Source organism: Siniperca chuatsi, linkage group LG4 (genome assembly GCF_020085105.1).
Source record: "Siniperca chuatsi isolate FFG_IHB_CAS linkage group LG4, ASM2008510v1, whole genome shotgun sequence".
Taxonomy (NCBI): Eukaryota; Metazoa; Chordata; class Actinopteri; order Centrarchiformes; family Sinipercidae; genus Siniperca; species Siniperca chuatsi.
Window position 1 is genome coordinate 27,469,429 of NC_058045.1, and position 20,366 is coordinate 27,489,794.

Here is a 20,366-nt window from a genome sequence, read left to right on the forward strand (position 1 = left end):
CCTTAGAAATGGGTAAAACTTCCATCTTTATAATGTAATTGTGCCCCTGTGTGGCCAAGTCAGACCTCCACGTAATAAAAGAAATATGCAAACACATCTTTAACTCTGTATATTTATTGAACAGGACAAAAGTCACGCTTAAAAGCATAACTGGAATACAAAACACTTAGAGTAAAAAGAACAAGTATAAAAACAAAGGAGTGATATACCAACATTTATCACTGTGCAACATGAAACAAGAGTCACAACATTTTAGAAACATGAACAGAGAGCTCTTTTTAATGCTGCTGTATATGCCACCTCACCATCTGAATGTCGTAATTCGTAGGAGTAGCATTGTTTAAATCAAGACCATCTAGGTTGGGGCTTGTTACTGACCGAACTGGCAATGATTTCCACATGTAGGTAGATATAAACACAGAACCAGCTCCTGAACTGCCTCACTAATCAAGCCAAATGCTAAATACTTGGAGGCTTGACCAGGAAACCACTCCCATAAAATAACAAAAACCTTTTTAGTAAAATCAACTTAGTAAAACAGCCTAAAATCGAACATAGAAATAATCATTTGGTGTTTAAAATAACTACTTTGCCTGTACACCTGGACAAAACATGAAAACACTGATATGGCTGATGAACAAAAATGTGAGACACACACACACTCAAAGGCTTCCCGCAGGTGATTCCAGGTTACATGTGTCCTGTCTTCTGCTTGTCCGCCTGTTTCCCATTGTCCTCTTCAACCACAGGGTAGGGTCGCAGGTCAAGGGTCAGAATGCGGCTGAACATACATTCATCAAACTGTGAAGAAGAGAATACCGTAATGACTGCATCGTCATGACATATAGAAATTAAGAGTTCTTCTCATGACATGTTATAAAAGTTTGTTACATCTGAGTAGACTCCCAGCAAAGCATCTGCCTTTGAGAAAAACTCCTCCTTCAGGGAGATGACAATGATCTGCATGTTCTCCCTGGACTCCTCTCTGATGAAACTGGTCACCTGGATGCAAACAGAACACCCACACAAGGTAAGCACAAATATAATCCATAAAAATAAGATAATAGGATAATAGCGCACAGGTGAACACATAGAAACCTGATAAAAAAACATAATTACGTGAATTACATGGGAGTCATTTCCATCACAAGCTATGTTATTGGAAATTCAAAGAGCGCTAACTGCCCCGACACACAAGTAAAACCGTGCCCAAGTAGACAATGCACCGTTTAATAGCATGTATGGATGTCATTAGTATAGATTAGAGCTGCAACTAACATTTATTTTCATTATCAGTTCATCTGCGATCTGTTAATTTTTTCAATTTATCAATTTCCCTTAACTCATGGTGACGCCTTAAAATGTCCTGTTATGTCCAACCAACAAATCCTCACATTGGACAGCATGGAATCAAAGCATATTGGCATTTTTGATTGATATATTACTTTAAAAATGAATCAATTATCAAATTGTTCGTGAATTATTTTCTGTTGACCGACTAATTAAGTAAGCACTATTGTAAATACTAAGTGTCAACGCTGGATGCAGCTGGAATATTACCTTGCCAATGTTAGTGTTGTCCAAGGCTGCATCCACCTCGTCCAAGATGAAGAAGGGAGCAGGGCGGAAGCTGAGCGAAATTACAACAAACACCAGTTTGCAAAACAGCACAGACACAGTGAACCAGCAATGTGGGTCAGATCAATAGAAGTGACAGCCAATAAAAGTGATGCCACAGGTATTAGACAAGTGCTTCAGAAGTAAAGACGTATCAGTCAAAAGAAGTAAAAAACAAAAAGTCTTTAATTTAAGAAGGAACAATAGGGTCAGTACAAAAGAAACTAGAGAAAGAAGCAGCGATGATGGATGGGGTTCTGGTAGATGTCAAGTGTCTCTTTAGAAGAGTTTTTCAAATTACATAGCTTTTACTTTATTAGTCTGTTCATCAGTTTAAAAACGGCCCGAACAGCCAACTGTTTTCCCCCCAAAGAAGAAATTGTAATTTCTGAAAGATATTTTATGGTGTGTCAACAGCTGTGCTATTACTGCAATTCCTTATTTATTTTTGGGTTTTGTATTTATAGCTGTGGGGGGTAATTATCCAGCTGTCCAGCTACATTAATGTCTAGCAAACATTGATTTTGTTAAAAGATTTTGGGAAATAGGATGGTGGTATGTCAAATCTGTCATTAAAGATGCATTATGTTTATTCTACTCTTAGCACTTATCTGGTGCTATCATATACACGTGCAATTTTTATTATCTTGAGATGGATTGTTTATCTTAATGTCGGTAACCTCTACTTTTACACTTACACTGCAATTTTCCAGTTTCCCCTATTATAATCTGATGTATTGTAATCTAATGTAATCTAGTCAGGGTTTGATTGTGAGGCCAGTGTTACCTGTGGATGGCAAACACCAGGGCCAGGGCAGCGATGGCCTTCTCTCCTCCAGACAGATTGTCCATGGACATGAAGCGTTTCCCCGGCGCCACGCAGTTGTAGTTGATGCCGCCGAGGTATGGCTCGTCTGGATTCTCTGCACTCAGAATGGCCTGGAGCACATATAGCAATCTATTTTAATTTCATTTTTTTTGGATCTTGTCACTTAAGGCATCTCGTTGGGGCAGCTGTGGCTTAGAGGTAGAGCAGGTCGTCCTCTAATCGGAAGATCGGCGATCCCAGCTTTCCCCCAGCTCACATGTTGAAGCGTCCTTGGGCAAGATACTGAACTCCAAATTACTTCTGAAGGCTGTGCCTTGTGTGTGAGTCTGTTTGAAAGAGTTAGTTTCCTTGTACTGATGAGCAGTTGGCATCTGTGTGTGAATGACCCTGTAGTGTAAAGCTCTGAGTGGTCAGAAGACTAGAAAGGCGATATAAGCAAGTACTGTCCATTCTTGTTTGTGCCACCAATGCAGAACAGTTAGTTAATTGTACAGTAACTCACCGTTGAAGTGCACACAAACCTACTGGTTGGTTATTGGGCTAAAAATGTTTAAGTCTGTCAAGTAAAGCTTACATTAAGAGTACTTTTTACAAACATGACTGTGGGGGAGGGAAGAACACAAAAACAGAAACTTGTCAGTGTGTTTTTGTGGTTGAGGTTTTGTTGCTTCACCTGAGCGCTGCTGTTCCTGCATATTCTTTTATAGATCTTATCGATTACGACAGACACATGTTCAAAGCACTGGCTGAAGAGGTGGAAGCGCTGGGCTTTGACTTGCTCGAACTCCTGACTGCATTTTCTGGCTGCTCTGGTGCTGGCATCAAAGGCTGAGTCAGGGACAGGAAACAAATCAGCAGTCCAGGTACTTTAGTTATCTCAGTATTATTACAACATAAAACTACAGGTAGAAATCCCATGTGGGAATGAAACACTGACCACTGAGAAAGAAGTTAACCCCTACTCTTACACACTTAACAGAAAATGTACAGAATCTTGTAAATAAAATGTTAAATATATAAACAAAACGGTTTTGAGTGGCAAAACATTTTTTTTTGCAGAGATCATAGTAGATATATTCCACCTATCAAAAGTTTCAAATTAGAAACACTGAACAACAAAATACCTTCTGTCACTCCCTGTAACTTGTCCTTCACCTCCCTCATCTTCTCCAGAGCTTTCAGGTTAGGGGCAGTGGTGCGATGCAGCACTTCCTCCACGGAGGACACTGACTCCTTCAGCCTCTCTAAGTAGGCCTCCACCTCCTTCTCTGCCTGCAGACTCTGTACACACATCATTTCAATGCATGTTGTACTGTACAAATGTTTTGCAATACATTTCTGTTCATATGAACGAACAGCAGAAAATGAGGACAATGATGAGGCTTGATGTCTCACCCTGATTTCAGCCTCCAGGCCAGAGTAGTCGATGACTAGTTGTGCCTCTCTCTCATAGATGTCCATGGTGGCTGAAGTGCTTTCAGATTCTGTGTCCAGCTACACAGACCATAAGGATCAGTCAACAGGTAAGACTGAGGCCGAAGGTGCTTTAAGTTGTTTCATTACTTCTTTAATTTCTCAAAATTCAGTAGGGTCTCTCAGTCTTCATTACTCTAATGTGAGGATTTCTACAGCTTCTTTTATTACATTCTTCTTCCTTTTTTTTTCCAAAATATGATCATTTGAGCTCACATTAATATCCAGTACTTTTCCAAAATTGTGCAGGACTGGTGTTGAAATGGTAATTCAGAAGAGAAGATGAACACTCAACTGTCAAAAGACACTTCTGCACTTCTCTATGTCTCACCTGCACCTCACTGATTTCATTCAGGCTCCCTGACAGCAGAGTGATGGGCAGACTCTGGATCTTGCAGGCCAGCAGTAAGTTGTGTCTGGCCATGCGTTTCTGCTCCAAGGCCGTCTCTGCAGACATCACCTCCCGCTGAAGCTTCACCAACTCTCTGAGAGAGAGAGAGACAGAAGAAAGGGCCAAGCCAAAATTTGGCATTTGGTCTTCTTGTTGGATTTTATCATTTTGGTCAGAAAGAAATCTAGACATCCTTAAAAAACACAATATTTTGACAGTTTGTTCATGGAATACCAGAAAAAAAACCCCACACCCATATCTTGTTTAAATCAGAAAGGATCTTATAGAAATGCTGTTTCCTTGTGACCTCAAGGTCCTCAAAATCCCATTACAGGTCCTAATTGAAAACAGAGTTAAGAGTGATTAACTAATGTTTTTTTCAAATGCTACAGATGAAAACAACCATGGATCAGAATACATTAATACCGTAGTTTTAGTTGTTATCTAGTGCTAATCTGTATATTAAGAGACATGTCAATCAATTTAGCAGTAATAACAAGTTTTAATGTTTGTATTTATGGTGTTGGGGTTACCCTTTCGTTTACATTGAGATCACAGATTATATCTTTAAAAAGTTTACAACAAATCATTTCTAGCAGCGTGTACAGGGGAAACCTTAGCAGTTTTGGCAGTAATAATAGCACAACAGCACAGTAACAGTGGCTCGAGTATTAGTGGTAGTGTTACTTGTTGATCGCTTGGAGGCTCTGGGTTTTCTGGTCCAGCTCAGCTTTGGCAGCGGCCACCTGGCTATTCTTAGACAGCAGCTGGTTCTTCAGCTCCAGCATTTTGTTCTGACCCTCTTCCACTGCCGCCAGCAGCTTCTCCTCATCCTGAGGGGAAATGGAAACATAAAGCAGAAACAGTCTGCAATCGCTGAAAGGTTTAATTTCACATCAGCCACGATGTGTCCAGAAATAGCCCTAAATACAGACTTATTCTAAAACCTCACTTGGAAGAAATCAATATTCGAGGAGGAGGTGGGTAATAAATATTTGCCATGTTTGTTAGTAACTAAACCTGTCATTCTGAATCAGGTAAGACTGACAACAAAGACTGTATATATTACAGGAGTCCGTTTGACGGCAGTGAACTATTTCAGTAATAGGGCTGGAGCCGAATATTCGACTATACATACATACCTTGGGTAGGTATTCGGTTTTCAATTTGGGGATTGGGGATATTCGCACACACACCTACACCTCTGTCTCTTACTGCACACCGCTGCACACAAACACACCGGCTTGCCCCGCCCCGCCTCTTTCTGTTTCTCCCTCCCTGTATGTGTCTGCTCTGTTGACTTTCTGTCAGCAGTATGTTTTATACAGTCGCCTAAAAAAAAAACACCCACAACTCGTATTTTGGATTTTTTCACCCACAATTCTGTTTTCACAACAGCAGGTGAGCTGCTTGAGGCTTGTTGTTAATGACGTAGCCTGTCGAAACGATCAAAACCAACGTGGTACCGAATGACATCTGCACCAACCAGGTGTTTACTGTTGCTTTTCCTGGTCTGTGCTTGTAAAATAGCCACCGTGTCCGCGTAATACCAGAGAATGTCTCTCTCTCTCTTGCTGTGTTTCTCTGCAGAGCATGTGTGATAGTCAGGATAGCGTACGGGAGGGCGTCAGTCTTTCACATGGATAAAAAAATAAAAATAAAAAGAGATGGCTACCTTCCTCTGCTCGGCCATGATTCTCTCCTCCTTGTCGATGGTTTCCTCCATGTTGTGGAGCTTCTTCTTCTGCTGCCGCAGTTGGTTTTGTTCGTACTCCAGCTGTGCTTTCAAGCGAGCACACTGACTCTCAAACTCCAGCCTGAAAGAAGAGACATATCAAGGTGTTTATGTTGTAAAACACCTGAGAAATTAACATGCATACAAATACCACCATTGTAGTACAAACACAAATCATGTAATTAGACACAACTCAAGAATATTCTGAACTTGAATTATGATTGAATTATACTAAAACATTAAAACACTTAACATTTAAGAAATTAAACCAATAAAGGAAAAGAAAAGGAAAACTAACAAAGAATTTCATAAACTAAAAAAGTGGATCTCATTGGGCCCTGTTCCAATATTTTGAATCATAACTACAACTTCTCAGATTTTGTTGCACACCTAAAAATAGTGAATCTTTGTCTCCTTTTATTTTAGCAACTGTTTCAGACATTTGGTGATTAGTCATACTGTGATTGTTTAAAAAAAAGCCAATAAAAATTATTTCTTAGGTGTTTTTCTTAGTGATCTAAAGTCATAGATATTTACTCACATAAAGTCATAATATTGAAGCTATTCTCTTTTTTATTCCAAGTAAATGTTTATCAATTATGGTATTAGATACTGGTGTGTGGTTGTCGTACCGCTTCTTGTCAAGCTCTGTCTGCTGTTTCAAGTGCTCCTGCTCATACTCTCTGATGCTGTTCACACCGATCTCAGCACAGAAGTCAGAAAACACCAAGTCCTCCATCTAAATACACAGAGCATCTACACTGTTCAGTACATGCGACCAGCCATTAGACAATGGGCGATAGAAGATTTGGCAATTAAGTTTGTCTACCAGCGGCTTTAGCAGATGTCAGTGAAATACATTTGAAATAAATTGAAATAACTTTTGCACTTGAAAAATGTAGCTTATTTGAACACGTCAGCCATGGCGGCCACTTTGTTGTATGCCAGTGGTTCTGGTCCAAAACCCCTGGAGAAGATACACCAACCAGGTTTTATTCAGTTCAATTAAGGCAATTAACTGAAATAGTAATGGAAGTTCAGCAAAAGCTGAAAATATGTATTCACTGGTAACCTTAGCAATAGGGTCAAAATTGCAGTCAAAGCCAGCGTGCTGAAACAGGTTGAAGACGGTCTGCAGACAGCAGTACCTGGTCGATCTGGTCTCTGATCTTCCTCATCTCTGCATCCTTTGCCTCCACACTCTCCTGCTGCATCTGGATCTGAGAGTCCAGGTTTGCTAATTCACTCTCCATACGAGAAATCTCCTGAAAACAATCAGCAGGACATGACAAGTACTGGGAAACTGTGAACTGTCAATTCTAATATGCTTTGGGATTCAAATGATAGCGTTACGTACACATACAGTAGAGCCATGTCAAAGAACACGGTCTCAATTATGATATTACATTTGAGAAAGTTCTGTGGTCCTACCTCTTGGCACTTAAGGAGGATTTTCTTCCGAATGTTTTCCAGCTCAGTTTTGGAGTATTTGAGGCGGGTCTGAGCACCCTGAGCCTGAGCAATGATCTGTTTCAGGTCTGGCTCCTTCCGCTTCAGCCTCATCAAATCCTTTCACAGGACCAAGACACAGAGTCAGAGTTAATTGTGAATAACTTATGCAATCTTAAATAATAATTTCAGCCCATTTGTGTGTCTCGTTCTATAAAAAAATAAAAATCAGCAATAAATATACAGTATGTATATAACAAGACATAATGCATGTTAAAAACACAAACATGTGTAGACAGGGCAGGAAATTTAAAATTAATAACAAAATTAATTTAAGGTCCTTAAAATCCTTTACTTTGGACAAGACTTAAGGCCCTGAAGTTTCAGTGATATGATTTTCCAAAATATTTGACTTTTGAGTGTTGACTCACACGCAACTCTGCTGTCAGCTGGTCCTTGCGTTCCTTCAGCCGCATCATGTCCTTCTCGTCCCAGCAACGAGCTTTGGTCCGCAGGTAACTGGAGCCTCCAGAGATCGTACCTGACTTTGCAAACAGTGTCCCGTCCAGAGATACTGTCTACAGAAAACACATCTGAAGTAAGGCTGTAGGTGGTAATACTAGATGGGCCTGTTTGACCCACACGATTTATAGTGTTGCCTCTTTTAGGTGACAGTCTTACTTGCAGTTTGGATTTTTACCCCAAACATGCAAATAGACTTCAGTCAGTGAGGGCTAGAATTTTACTTTCCCTGAATGACAAAACCTTTTTAGGAAGCTGTATGCGATACTTTCCCTCTGAACAATGCCAACTCTTTATAATTTGAAAATATAGTACAAGTTCAAGTTCTTTATTGTCATATGCGCAACAATTACAGTGAAGCAGTCATTAGCAATGGGCTTGTGCCGATTGACGATCGGATCCTACATCAACGATTGAAGGGATGATCGATGATTGGTTTTTCCTACGCCTGTATTAAGGCGATTTTAACTAACTTACTATCAGAACTAAGATGTTATAAAAATAATCTCTAGAATCTGCGCCCTACTGTGCATTTGAGATGTTTCTGGTGGGGGTGTAGGTGTGTTTATATGTTCTCCAAAAGTTGATTCTGTTTTAACTTATCCACCGCAGGTCGCTCCATTGCCAAAATCTATTTGGCAATGAAATAATTTGTTCTCAGGCTCACTCAAACAGTGCTCATACAAATATGTATTTAAAAATCAAATCAAATCATGCAAGTGAAAATCTAATTAGAATCTAAGACATAAAGACATAAAATAGTGCAGCAGCAGAACAGCTTGTAAACGGTAATAATAAATATAGTAAAATATATAGAGCCCACTGTGATGTGTGCAGGTATAAACAGGTAGGAATAACGATGCATGAACAGACGCCATTATATCTTCATGTCTTTATATTCCATTCACTAGCCTAATACAATACTGTAGTCTACAAATACATCCTAACCCCTCTCCCCTATTGATTGAAACGCGTGCTTCCATGGGTGCTGTCTTTGGTATGTGATGTCAATTTGCATTTCAATTTATTGTCAGGTGTAACTAATGGAGCAGGCCCTGTAAGATGGCAAAACAGACAGTTTTTTAAAAAACAGTTCTGCAATGCAGCAGTATGACTGAACCAAAAGAAAATGCTTTTGTTCTACTTAGTGGATTTAACTGATCCTGACTCCAATGTCTATGGCCGAGGGTTTACCTTAATGCGCTCCTTCCTGTCAAAGGCCACACTCCTTGCATCTTTAATGGTCTCACACACCAAGGCGTTGCCACAGACAAACTGCACCACTTTCCTCAGCTGGGCGGCACCTGCGACAGCGTTAACTTGTACAACATCGACCAACATCTTGGCACCAGGCATCTCCCTCAGTCGCTCATTCAGAGGACTCACCTGGGTACACAGTAGTGATGGTTATCCTTGACACTACATATGCATCTGTGTGTGCTACTCTTTAAATGATTTTACATACTGAAAAACACTGACAACTTCATCTTCTCCATTTAGCATTTTCTGCCATCCAAAAAAAGTCACAGCTTGCTTTCGTTTCAACTCACATCCAAGTAGTCGATGGGCAGGAAGGTCTCAGGTTCAGCTCGCTCCTCCTTGATGAAACTGATACAGTCACGGGCCACTTTCTCCGAGGCCACTACAATGGCATTCATGTAGCGGCCAAACACCTTGGTGACAGCCAGCTGGTACTTCTTATGTATTGGGCTGCACAAGTCAGACAGACGACCATACTGGGACAGGAAAGAAAAAGAATTGAAAAGAAAAAATAAAGAAACAAGTGCTTTCATAAATAATTTTCGCAGATTGAGTGAAAGGCTTGTGGATGGATGCATGATATTTAGAAATAAATTATATGGTTCACAAGGTTTCACCTTCACATTATGAGCAGCACAAAAAATAGCTCTCAGTAAGTGTTAGTGAATCAAATCATTAAATGATTAAGTTCTAAATGACAAAAGACCATGTACTAAAGTGGTTTATAGCTACAGTATATTTTACTGATGCTTAAAGGAAAAAAATGTTTTTTGAATTGTAGGGATGATATGTAGGGATTTATAATCATCTTCCAGGAAAGTAAATTTAGCATGGGGGGTGTTTGCTATCAAGGAGTTATACTGTACAGTATGTATATATCTATGTATCCCCCCATCAGTGTTTCCTGGTCTTGAGTTCGCCTTTCATGTGTGCTCATACCAGAGAAGAGTTTGTTGTTTTCAGCGCGGTAGATTGACGGTCGCCAAGTCAGATTAGTTAGATAGCCTTGTTGGCTGTAGTTTTTTTTGTTTTGCCAAGACAATAAATTCCTTAAACACATCTTCAGTCTCTTGCCTGTCTCACTGGAGTTGGGTACTCACAGCATTCTTACAGTTATCCTTACTCATTACGCCTGTCTGTCTCTTACCACAGTTTCAGGGTAGAGTCTGCGGAGCCTCTCTAACAGCTCTTTGTGCTGCAGCTGGTGTCTGCTCTCCTGGCTGTCCAGACAGGCGTTCCCCAGCTCCTCCAGCACCTGGCCCAGCTCCTGGTTCACCTCCTCGCTGCGCTGGCGGCCCCTTTGCAGCTCTGCACTCAGGCTCTCCTCCCGCTGACGGTACTCGTCAAGGGATGACCTGAAACATACAGTAACTCTATAAAGTATGCTCAGTTTCCTTCTGATTTCTAAGTATATAATTTGTCAGTGATAAATAACCATGTAGTTCAATCAACACCTCCCTGACAGTCAGGGACAGACCAGCTTTTTACTGGCTGTGCATTACATTGTACAGCCATGTGGAAGGTGTGCACATGACATACTTGCAGGTCTTGGTGTACTCCTCTAGCTTCTCTGCCCTGCTTGTCAAATCTTTCAGCTGAGTCTGGTTGTTCCTGATGGCAACCTGCAACAGATGTTCCAGAGCGGTAAAATTAAAGCGGCTATAACTGATATTTTTACAGTAATAATAATAATAAAACTTTATTTATAGAGCACTTATCAAAACAAAGTACAAAGTGCTTCACAACAAGAGAAATAAAATACCACAGTGAATGACGAAATATAAAGAAATAAATTACATAAAATACACAAAAGCAATAAAATAAAGTAACAATGTATCAAATGACAATGTTAAAGGGGTCGCTCGTAGTGATGAATCTACAGTGAATTATCACCCGAATCTTCAGCTCCCCTCGGCTTTACAGTAATTGTTTAGCTATTCGGCCCACAACTCTATTGTTCTGATTCACTCTCACATCATTTTCCCCCCGGCTGTAGCAGGCAGCTGATTTCAGCGAGAAACCTCTAAAACCCCACTGTAGACCACCTGCTCAGCACCAAACGGCACACAGACAAAGTTAGCAACTAGCTGGTGAACATAGTGAAGCGTTTAGCTGCTAAAGAGCCAGATATTTCCCTCAGCAGTTGGTGGAGACCAAAAACAAAACTTATAGTGAGATGGTACTTATTCATAGTCAGTGTATTACTACAGTAGACGGCGGTCAGCTCACCCCCAGTTTGAAGAAGCAGACAGGAGTCAGGGTTGGCAAAGAAAAAGGCTGTCTGACAGCAAGGTAAAGTGGTGAAAATATTCTTAATACAGCGTACATTTAAACTGCAATAGTTTTTTTTTTTTTTTTTTGGTGGGCCTTTTTTATGCGGTTAAAATAATTTTTTTTTGCTACCCCCATCCACAGCAGTGCATTGCTCTGCTTGCCTACCGGGACTCCTGTCTGCTTGGGGGCAAGTTGACCGCCGTCTACTAAGTACCTCATACAACCTCATTTAAAAATACCCAAACTATCCCTTTAAGGAGAGTGAATATTGGACTTATATTCGTCAGGTGGCCAGAAAAACGACTCCAAATAAATTATAATGTTGCTCTGTAACTGCTGGATGTGTAAATAAGAAACTGTTAACGAGTTTGCCTTATCAGCTTAAAAGATGATACAGTTGTATGCAAAAGTTTAGGAACCCCTGACAATTTCCATGATTTTCATTTATAAATATTTGGGTGTTTGGATCAGCAATTTCATTTTGATCTATCAAATAACTGAAGGACACAGTAATATTTCAGTAGTGAAATGAGATTTATTGGATTAACAGAAAATGTGCAATATGCATCAAAACGAAATTAGACAGGTGCATAAATTTGGGCACCCCAACAGAAAAATCACATCAATATTTAGTAGAGCCTCCTTTAGCAGAAATAACAGCCTCTAGACGCTTCCTATAGCCTGTAATGAGTGTCTGGATTCTGGATGAATGTATTTTGGACCATTCCTCCTTACAAAACATCTCCAGTTCAGTTAGGTTTGATGGTTGCCGAGCATGGACAGCCCGCTTCAAATCACCCCACAGATGTTCAATGATATTCAGGTCTGGGGACTGGGATGGCCATTCCAGAACATTGTACTTGTTCCTCTGCATAAAGACCAGAGTAGATTTTGAGCAGTGTTTTGGGTCGTTGTCTTGTTGAAATATCCAGCCCCGGCGTAACTTCAACTTTGTGACTGATTCCTCAACATTATTCTCAAGAATCTGCTGATATTGAGTGGAATCCATGCGACCCTCAACTTTAACCAGATTCCCAGTACCGGCACTGGCCACACAACCCCACAGCATGATAGAACCTCCACCAAATTTTACTGTGGGTAGCAAGTGTTTTTCTTGGAACGTTGTGTTCTTTTGCCGCCATGCATAACGCCCCTTGTTATGACCAAATAACTCAATCTTTGTTTCATCAGTCCACAGCACCTTATTCCAAAATGAAGCTGGCTTGTCCAAATGTGTGTTTGCATACCTCAAGCGACTCCGTTTGTGGCGTGTGTGCAGAAAAGGCTTCTTTCACATCACTCTCCCATGCAGCTTCTCCTTGTGCAAAGTGCGCTGAATTGTTGAACGATGCACAGTGACACCATCTGCAGCAAGTTGATGTTGTAGGTCTTTGGAGGTGGTCTGTGGGCTGTTTTTGACCGTTCTCACCATCCTTCGCCTTTGCCTCTCCAATATTTTATGTGGCCTGCCACTTCTGGCCTTAACAAGAACTGTGCCTGTGGTCCTCCATTTCCTCACTATGTTCCTGACAGTGGACACTGACAGCTTATATTTCTGCGATAACTTTTTGTAGCCTCCCCCTAAACCATAATGAACAATCTTTTTTTCAGGTCATTTGAGAGTTGTTTTGAGGCCCCCATGTTGCCACTCTTCAGAGGAGAGTCAAAGAGAACAACAACTTTCAATTGGCCACCTTAAATACCTTTTCTCATGATTGGATGCACCTGTCTATGAAGTTCAAGGCTTAATGAGCTCACCAAACCAATTGTGTGTTCCAAATAATCAGTGCTAAGTAGTTACAGGTATTCAAATCAACAAAATGACAAGGGTGCCCAAATTTATGCACCTGTCTAATTTCGTTTTGATGCATATTGCACATTTTCTGTTAATCCAATAAACCTCATTTCACTTCTGAAATATTACTGTGTCCTTCAGTTATTTGATAGATCAAAATGAAATTGCTGATCCAAACACCCAAATATTTATAAATGAAAATCATGGAAATTGTCAGGGGTTCCTAAACTTTTGCATACAACTGTATATCAATGTTGTGTCCACAACTTGTTTCTGCTGCCCTCAAGTAGCCAAAAAAATCAGTTATTGCTGGTTCAAGGGTGTATTAATCACAGATTCAATAGTGTGAAACAGACTCATTATTTTTAGCTACACATGTCTTTCAGCAGCTGTTCAATCCTTGGTTATTAACTTAAAATATGTGTAGTGGCAGCAAAAAGGTGCCACTGACAGTACCTCCACTTCCTTCTTTCTGCGTTGGTCAAAAGCCATCTTCTCGTATTCCGCTCTCACCTCCCAGTGCAGTTTCTCTGCCTGCTGGCTGAAGACCGCCCCCTGCTTTCGGGCCAGCTCCTTCAGCTCTTTGTATCTCTCTAGCTGTAGCAGAAATTCATGCAAAAACACGCTGAGGGTGTAATGACAATGTCACAGTTTTTTGTCCCTTGTTATTTCGTTATTATCTGCAGTTTGGTACTATGGTTGTTAATGACAATTAAGAACCAAAATTAGGTATGACATTGAATTTTATTGTTGTCTGATTCATGGGCGTTGGCCACCCAGTGACATGTACAATTTTGCCTCAGCTTAATATGTATTCACTTGCAAGATAAGCATGGGTGGTTAGATTTGATTCAATTAAATCTATGAAGTGGCTATTCAAGATAAAACATTTTACATTTGTCAGAACAAAACCCCCAGAACTCTAATATACATTAGGACTGGATAATCTGAACTTAAGTGTTTGCCTAAGATGTTATCTCTACTCATTATGCCTGTCTGTCTAAAGGGGCGATCACACAGGCGCTACAGGCGCAGCCGCTTCAAAAATGCCAAAAAATGCTTGCGCCCCTGCTCCATAGCTCTCTCACAGGCCAACAGCTAACTAGCTAGTTAGTCTAAAAGTTAAAATATTCTCAATTTTTCAGCAAAAGGCACAGAGTCGCACCGCTCGTCAATGTCAAACAGACAGGCATAATGAGTAGGGAACTAGCTAGCTAGCTAGTTAGCCTATTTATCGGCAGAGTTAATAGCATTATGTCCACCAGAGAGATTCACCTGGCTGCTCAAACAACAGGAAGAAAGTGGTAAAGTAGTAAAGCCCGCCTCTTGCTTGATTTGATTGGCTGCCTGGGCCAAGTTTGACATTGACGAGGGGTGCGACTCCGCACCTTGTGCTGAAAAGTTGAGAATATTTGAACTTTTATGCGTCTACAAACCGCTAGAAAAACGCGAAGCGTGGTGCAAGAGAGGAGCGCACGCCAGGTGCGCCATACCATAGGAAAACAATGGTTTTGCTGGCGACATGTTTCTAGCGACGCATCTCTGTGTGATCGCCCCTTTACTTTCTAAACAGTTGCCTTTCCTTTCCATGAAATTTGTTTGCGGCAGAGGTAACACAGCCATTTTACTCAGTTTTAATGTCTCATGTACAGCTGTATGACTGACTCCTGCTTTTTTTAAAGAAAAATTCGACTTTATGGGTTTCTTTTTTCTTTAGCATACATGATGTACTGTTGACATGTGTAACGTATCATAGACCCTCACATACAGTCCACTGGGTTTATTATTATGTTTAGAATATGTGCTGCACAAAAACAAATATTATAGTCCTGGCCTCCAACCTCCCAGAAGCTACAATTTACATCATGTTAACTCACTTTTGGTTTGTCTGAATGGGAAAGGGGGTGGCGTTGTTTGACACACACTCACCTGATCCTCATCCAGCTCGATGTCTCTCCCCCAGGAGGTTCCTTTCTCCTGTGCCTGCTTCTCGTAGTTCCTCCAGGTCCTCTCCAGTTCAGTGATCTCCTGTCGTCCCTCTGCCAGCTCCTGCTCTTTGACAGCCATCAGCTTCTGATTCTTCCTCAGAGAATCACGGACCTCTTCAGCCTTCTTCATGTGATGGGAGGTGTTTACCTTGGCTTTGATGTACTGGGACCGACACTGGGACAGGATATGCTCCTGGGCGCTGAGTGACAGAGTGAGATGAGAACTTGGTTAATTCTAGTTAATGGCAGACTTGCTGGCACAGAGCACCGATGTATTTATATAATATGCCAGATCCATTAGAGCTTAATAGATGCTATCATCTGAGGCATGCCTTTTAAGCATCCCTACACAGAGAAACAACACGGAGGGCTGCTGAGGGACAAATTAAATACCTTTTTGCTGCTCCATTAGCTATATTTTAGTGTATTTTATAACACACTGGTTAATTATTTTTTATTCAGTTATAATTTTCAAATTATGCTGATAGTTTATTCCCAGATGTGAAAAGCAAATATATTGTTTCACATTCCATTAAAACTGCCCCTAAAAACTAAATACACACACACACACACACACACACACACACACACACACCGGATCTCCTTGTCTATGTGCTGCTGCTCTCTGGTGAGGCGTCCATGTTCTTTCTTGTAGGTTTTGACCGTCTGCTCTGCATTCACCAGTTTATTGTTCGTTGCAGCTGCAGCCTGCTGTTTCTCCCTCAAGGTGTCGCTGAGGGCACCGATGCCCTTCTCATTATGGTAGAGCTCAGCCAGGCACAGCTGCAGGCAGTTTTGGTGAAGGTCGTCCACCAGTGCCTGGTACCTCTGGGCCTGGAAAAGTGGGAGGTGAGACGACCAGTCAATCGATGGACAGGAAAGCTCAAGAGAAACTAAGGCCACTAAACTACAGTCCAGCTGATGCTAAACAGTCCATGATGCTATTCCTGTGAGTAGGCCTGCCGCAATAATTACGTTATCAACTTATTGTCGATATATGGACATTATCTCGATAATTTTGCTGATCTCGATATTGCCCCTTGTGTTTATATGCGTGTTTGTTTACATAACAATGTAACCAACATTTAAGCCAACATGATGGCAGAATAAACAGCAGGGTTTTGCCTACCATTATAAGACCTGGGACGCAGTGCCTGATTTCCAGTGTAGCGGCCGCAGCATTTAGAAATCCATTCTGAGAGCAGTTGAAGTGTCAGTGTCATAAACTGTATATAAAGATGGACAATATGTCAGCTCCCTAAAAGTGAAGCCAAAACATCTTGATCGCCCCCGGTGGCTGGATGCAGTATACGTCATAAACCCCGCCCCCTCCATGTTAGCGAATGGGACATGAGCCAAACAAAAAACTAAAAGTACACGTCAAATAAATTTTTCCCAAAGATGAGTTCTGTCATTTTAGGTAGTTCTTATCACGCTAATGTGTGTTTAAGTGTTCATTTTTCTGATAAGTCTGGTTTTAATTAGTTATTTGATGCTATAAAAAGTTTCATGTCATGATTGACAGCTGAGCTCTGCTCGCGATTGATTCGGCCGGGTGTATGGCCGGGATCTCGATACCACGGCTTCAACTACGATCACTGCCGTGCAGACTCTGGCTCCAAATGACGTCAAAAGTGCAAGATGGCTGCTCCCATATCCGGGATATTTTGGCTTCGTCCATCTTTATATACAGTCTATGGTCAGTATGTATCAACCAAAATGCTTGTTAGATGGTCCAACAGCATCTGAAATCCTCTCTCGCCACACCCTTCTAATGTCTGAATCAGGGTGCTTAGTCCGGCAAATTTTACAACCTTCTGAAACCAACAGTCTGACAATCACATCCACTTCATGCAGGATTTAAACTTCTCATTCACTTCTTTTTTAATTTTTCGCACAACTACTTCTGTCACTGTGAATGCCTTTGAGGAAAGATGTGTGCCGTTATCCCCAACGATTATCAGGTCTCTTTTTACCCCACCTTAGTATGTCAGAACAGCTGTAGACACTTTTGCCTTCATGCGTGGTCGAACAAACTACTTCGTTTCAAGCATACCTTTACACCTGTCAGTCAGTGTGGACCTCCAGTAAAAGCCTAATTTAATTCTGTGATAAGCTTTGCTGTTTGTGGATGCCTTTTTTGTTGTTGCTGTTTATGTTTTCAGGAAGCAAGTTAGAGTTAAAAAATTAAAAGCCACTTGCTCTCAGCCTTAATTTGCCTATGGGTGATTATGAATGTAGCTGGCAGGTCAAATAACTGCAGGTGTGGGGTGGGTATTTGGGGTAAACAAGCCTTGGTGGAGAAAAAGATTACATCCCTCTTTTTGTGTGAGTTACCTCTATTTTTTCCTGTGACACCTGTTTCCTCTCGACAGTAGCAGATTTCTTTTTGATGAAGTGAAACTGTGTGTCGTCTTTGGCCTTCAGCAGGGCCTCTTTCTTCTTATTATACTCTGCAGCATACTCTCTCGACTGACTGATGCTCTCAAACATCTTGGTCCTCTCCTTTGGGTCCTTCAAAGCTATGGACTCCACTGCCCCCTGGTGAGGAGCATAATGAGTAACAGACTTGTTTGTAAGGCATTATTACTAACACCCACTGTAATGGTTTAACAGTGCGCTGCAGGACAGTTTTTAAAGCAAGTCCCTATATAACTCTGTTACAGAATTATCATTTAAAGTAGCCAATGAGTGTGTTTGGGATCACACACAATTGATACAACCCCATGGGGTTAATAAATTTCATCATTTAATTTCAAATAGGGAGAATGTCATGAACAGTATATTCTCCAATGTACAATATTAGATGTATTGTGTTGTCCTGTATCCTGTCCTGTTATCTCTATACAATGTATTTTTGTTCCCAAATCAAGTGCGTTTTTTGTATTGAGTCACAGCACTTATTATTTATTTAGCTACAGAGGTCTACACAGCAGGAAAATTGCCTCAGCAGAAATAAATAAATATAATGGGTATATATATATATATATGTCTGATCTTAGTATCCCTGACACATTTCCATAAAATATTCTACACCACAGCATGTTTTCATGTGTATCTACGCTAGTGTTTATGACAGTGTTTACCTGGAACACCAGACAGTTTCGGGCTTTGGTCACAATGCCAATCTTCTCCAGCTCCTCCATGTATTTGGCCAGAGTGACATGTATACCGTTGATGCGATACTCAGAGGAGTCACCTAATAAATACAATGAATGGCAGCTAAGACAGCAGCTGATATCTCCAAACATTGAGAATAAAACTACTGTACTTGTTTCTACTTAAGATCTTTTTAATGTCAAGTCGAATTAGAAATAAAAGCGATTTAGTTTTGCTGTCTGGAGTTAAAACAGGGTACAGGGAGGCGTATTCCCCTTAGCCTTGTCCTCCATTAAAACTCTTTTGAGTGGCTTCCTCAGCAGTTAACTGTAAAACTATATAAATAATATGTACAGACTGGAGAAAGCTAAACTCTTTAAACTGACCTAAGATGCTCCGGCAGAAGACGGTCTCCTGGTCTTCGTCGTCGCAGTACCGCATGGCGACGCGGGCGGTGTCCAACACCGGCTGCCCGATGTGGGCTCCATGTATCAGGTCCCTGAGGTGCTTCACTCGGAGACAGGCAGCCCGCTCCCCCATGGCAAAGCTCAGGGCGTCCATCACATTGGACTTGCCTAGTGTGGTTGTACATCTTCAGCATATCTCTGAATAACTCTTTTTGATTAAAGCAACTGGTTTTAGGCGTTGCCTTTAACATTTAAGTTAGCTAGCTAACCTAGCTATATTTAAGGTGTGGTGTTATAACGTCAACATTAATTGTTAACCCTTAGTTTCAAATTTTTTTACACAAAAAAATGATGCTATATGGTTTCAAATAACTCCAACATTATATTCAGTGATTTATATCTTCATAAAAAAGAGGGATATGCAAAAATATACCGACCTAGCAAAACTCTGGTGCTTACGCTAGCTTAATATTAATTAAACTGTTAAGCTAGTAGCATTGACAGCTAACGCTAGCTCGCTAGAGAGCTCAGTAAAGTCGTAAAAAAAGTTAACTTACCAGAGCCATTTGTGCCAATTATACAATTAAATCGCATGAACGGACCGATAACTTTCTTTCCTCGCCATGACTTGAAGTTTTCAATGTCTATTTGTTTAAGATACCCCATTTTAATCTCACTCGCTATGGTGAATAAAGCAGCTAATTTACAGAGGTGAGGTCATCTAGCCAGAGTAGGATATTAGAGGCGGGAACTAACTAACTCTCCCCCCCTTTATGAAGCACAAAATACATTTCACTTGTTTGTTTTTTTATAAAACAACCAAAAATTTTTTATCCTTTCTCTAATTTTGTTCCTGTTTTAATGGTAAAAATGAAAATGCAATTTGTAAGTGGTTTTAAACAGTGTATGACAGTGTCAAACTAAACTATGTCCTTTCTGAAAAATATGTAATAAGCATTCACACTTTTTGGCCATGAGAGAAAGAGACAAAGAGAATAAATACTTTGTTTTTTTAGCAGCCATTGTATTGCAGTGAGCAGATCATAATACCTAACTGCAGCTTCAAATCCTGACTATTTAACAAACTATGGTTTTGACTAATGTGGCAAAAAAAGCCCAAACTACAAGAAAACCACATATAGGTAAATTTTGCTCACATGGATAAATCAGACTCAAATGTTTATATCCAAATCTTAAGTCAAGTCCAGGTCTAGGCCTATGTCAAGGCCAGGTCCATTTAAGTCTGGATATACTGTATAAACAGAATCAGAATCAGAAATACTTTATTGATCCCCGAGGGGAAACTCTTTCGTTACAGCAGCTCACTATCACGTCAGTGCACACAGGAATAGAAGTACTAAGCAAATCAAAATATAATACAGGTAAGATAAATTAAGTACAAAGTGGATATAAGTATAAAAGCTAAAATAAGTGTAAAACCCCAAGTAAGTAAGTAGAGTTCATTTAACACTTTCTGAGTCTGAGCAAGTAAGCAAGTAGATTTAATATTTGAAATAAAAATCTCAA

General features: G+C 40.5%; 1 protein-coding gene across 1 annotated transcript; it reads right to left on the reverse strand.

Moving 5' to 3' along the window:
* Positions 1–94: 94 nt before the first annotated feature.
* Positions 95–19,599, reverse strand: smc1b (structural maintenance of chromosomes 1B). The gene is made up of 25 exons (XM_044192413.1): positions 19,397–19,599; positions 18,819–19,007; positions 18,420–18,532; positions 17,671–17,874; positions 15,929–16,167; positions 15,275–15,533; positions 13,802–13,942; positions 10,816–10,898; positions 10,424–10,631; positions 9,567–9,752; positions 9,211–9,402; positions 7,926–8,072; positions 7,477–7,614; positions 7,194–7,310; positions 6,678–6,784; positions 5,986–6,127; positions 4,998–5,143; positions 4,251–4,404; positions 3,842–3,940; positions 3,571–3,727; positions 3,120–3,274; positions 2,405–2,556; positions 1,561–1,630; positions 892–1,002; positions 95–801 (listed from the first exon to the last, which is right to left on the reverse strand). Exons 1-25 carry the CDS (start codon positions 19,503–19,505, stop codon positions 691–693), a joined length of 3,729 nt encoding a protein of 1,242 aa, XP_044048348.1. The 5' UTR covers positions 19,506–19,599; the 3' UTR covers positions 95–690.
* Between the last annotated feature and the right edge of the window lie 767 nt (positions 19,600–20,366).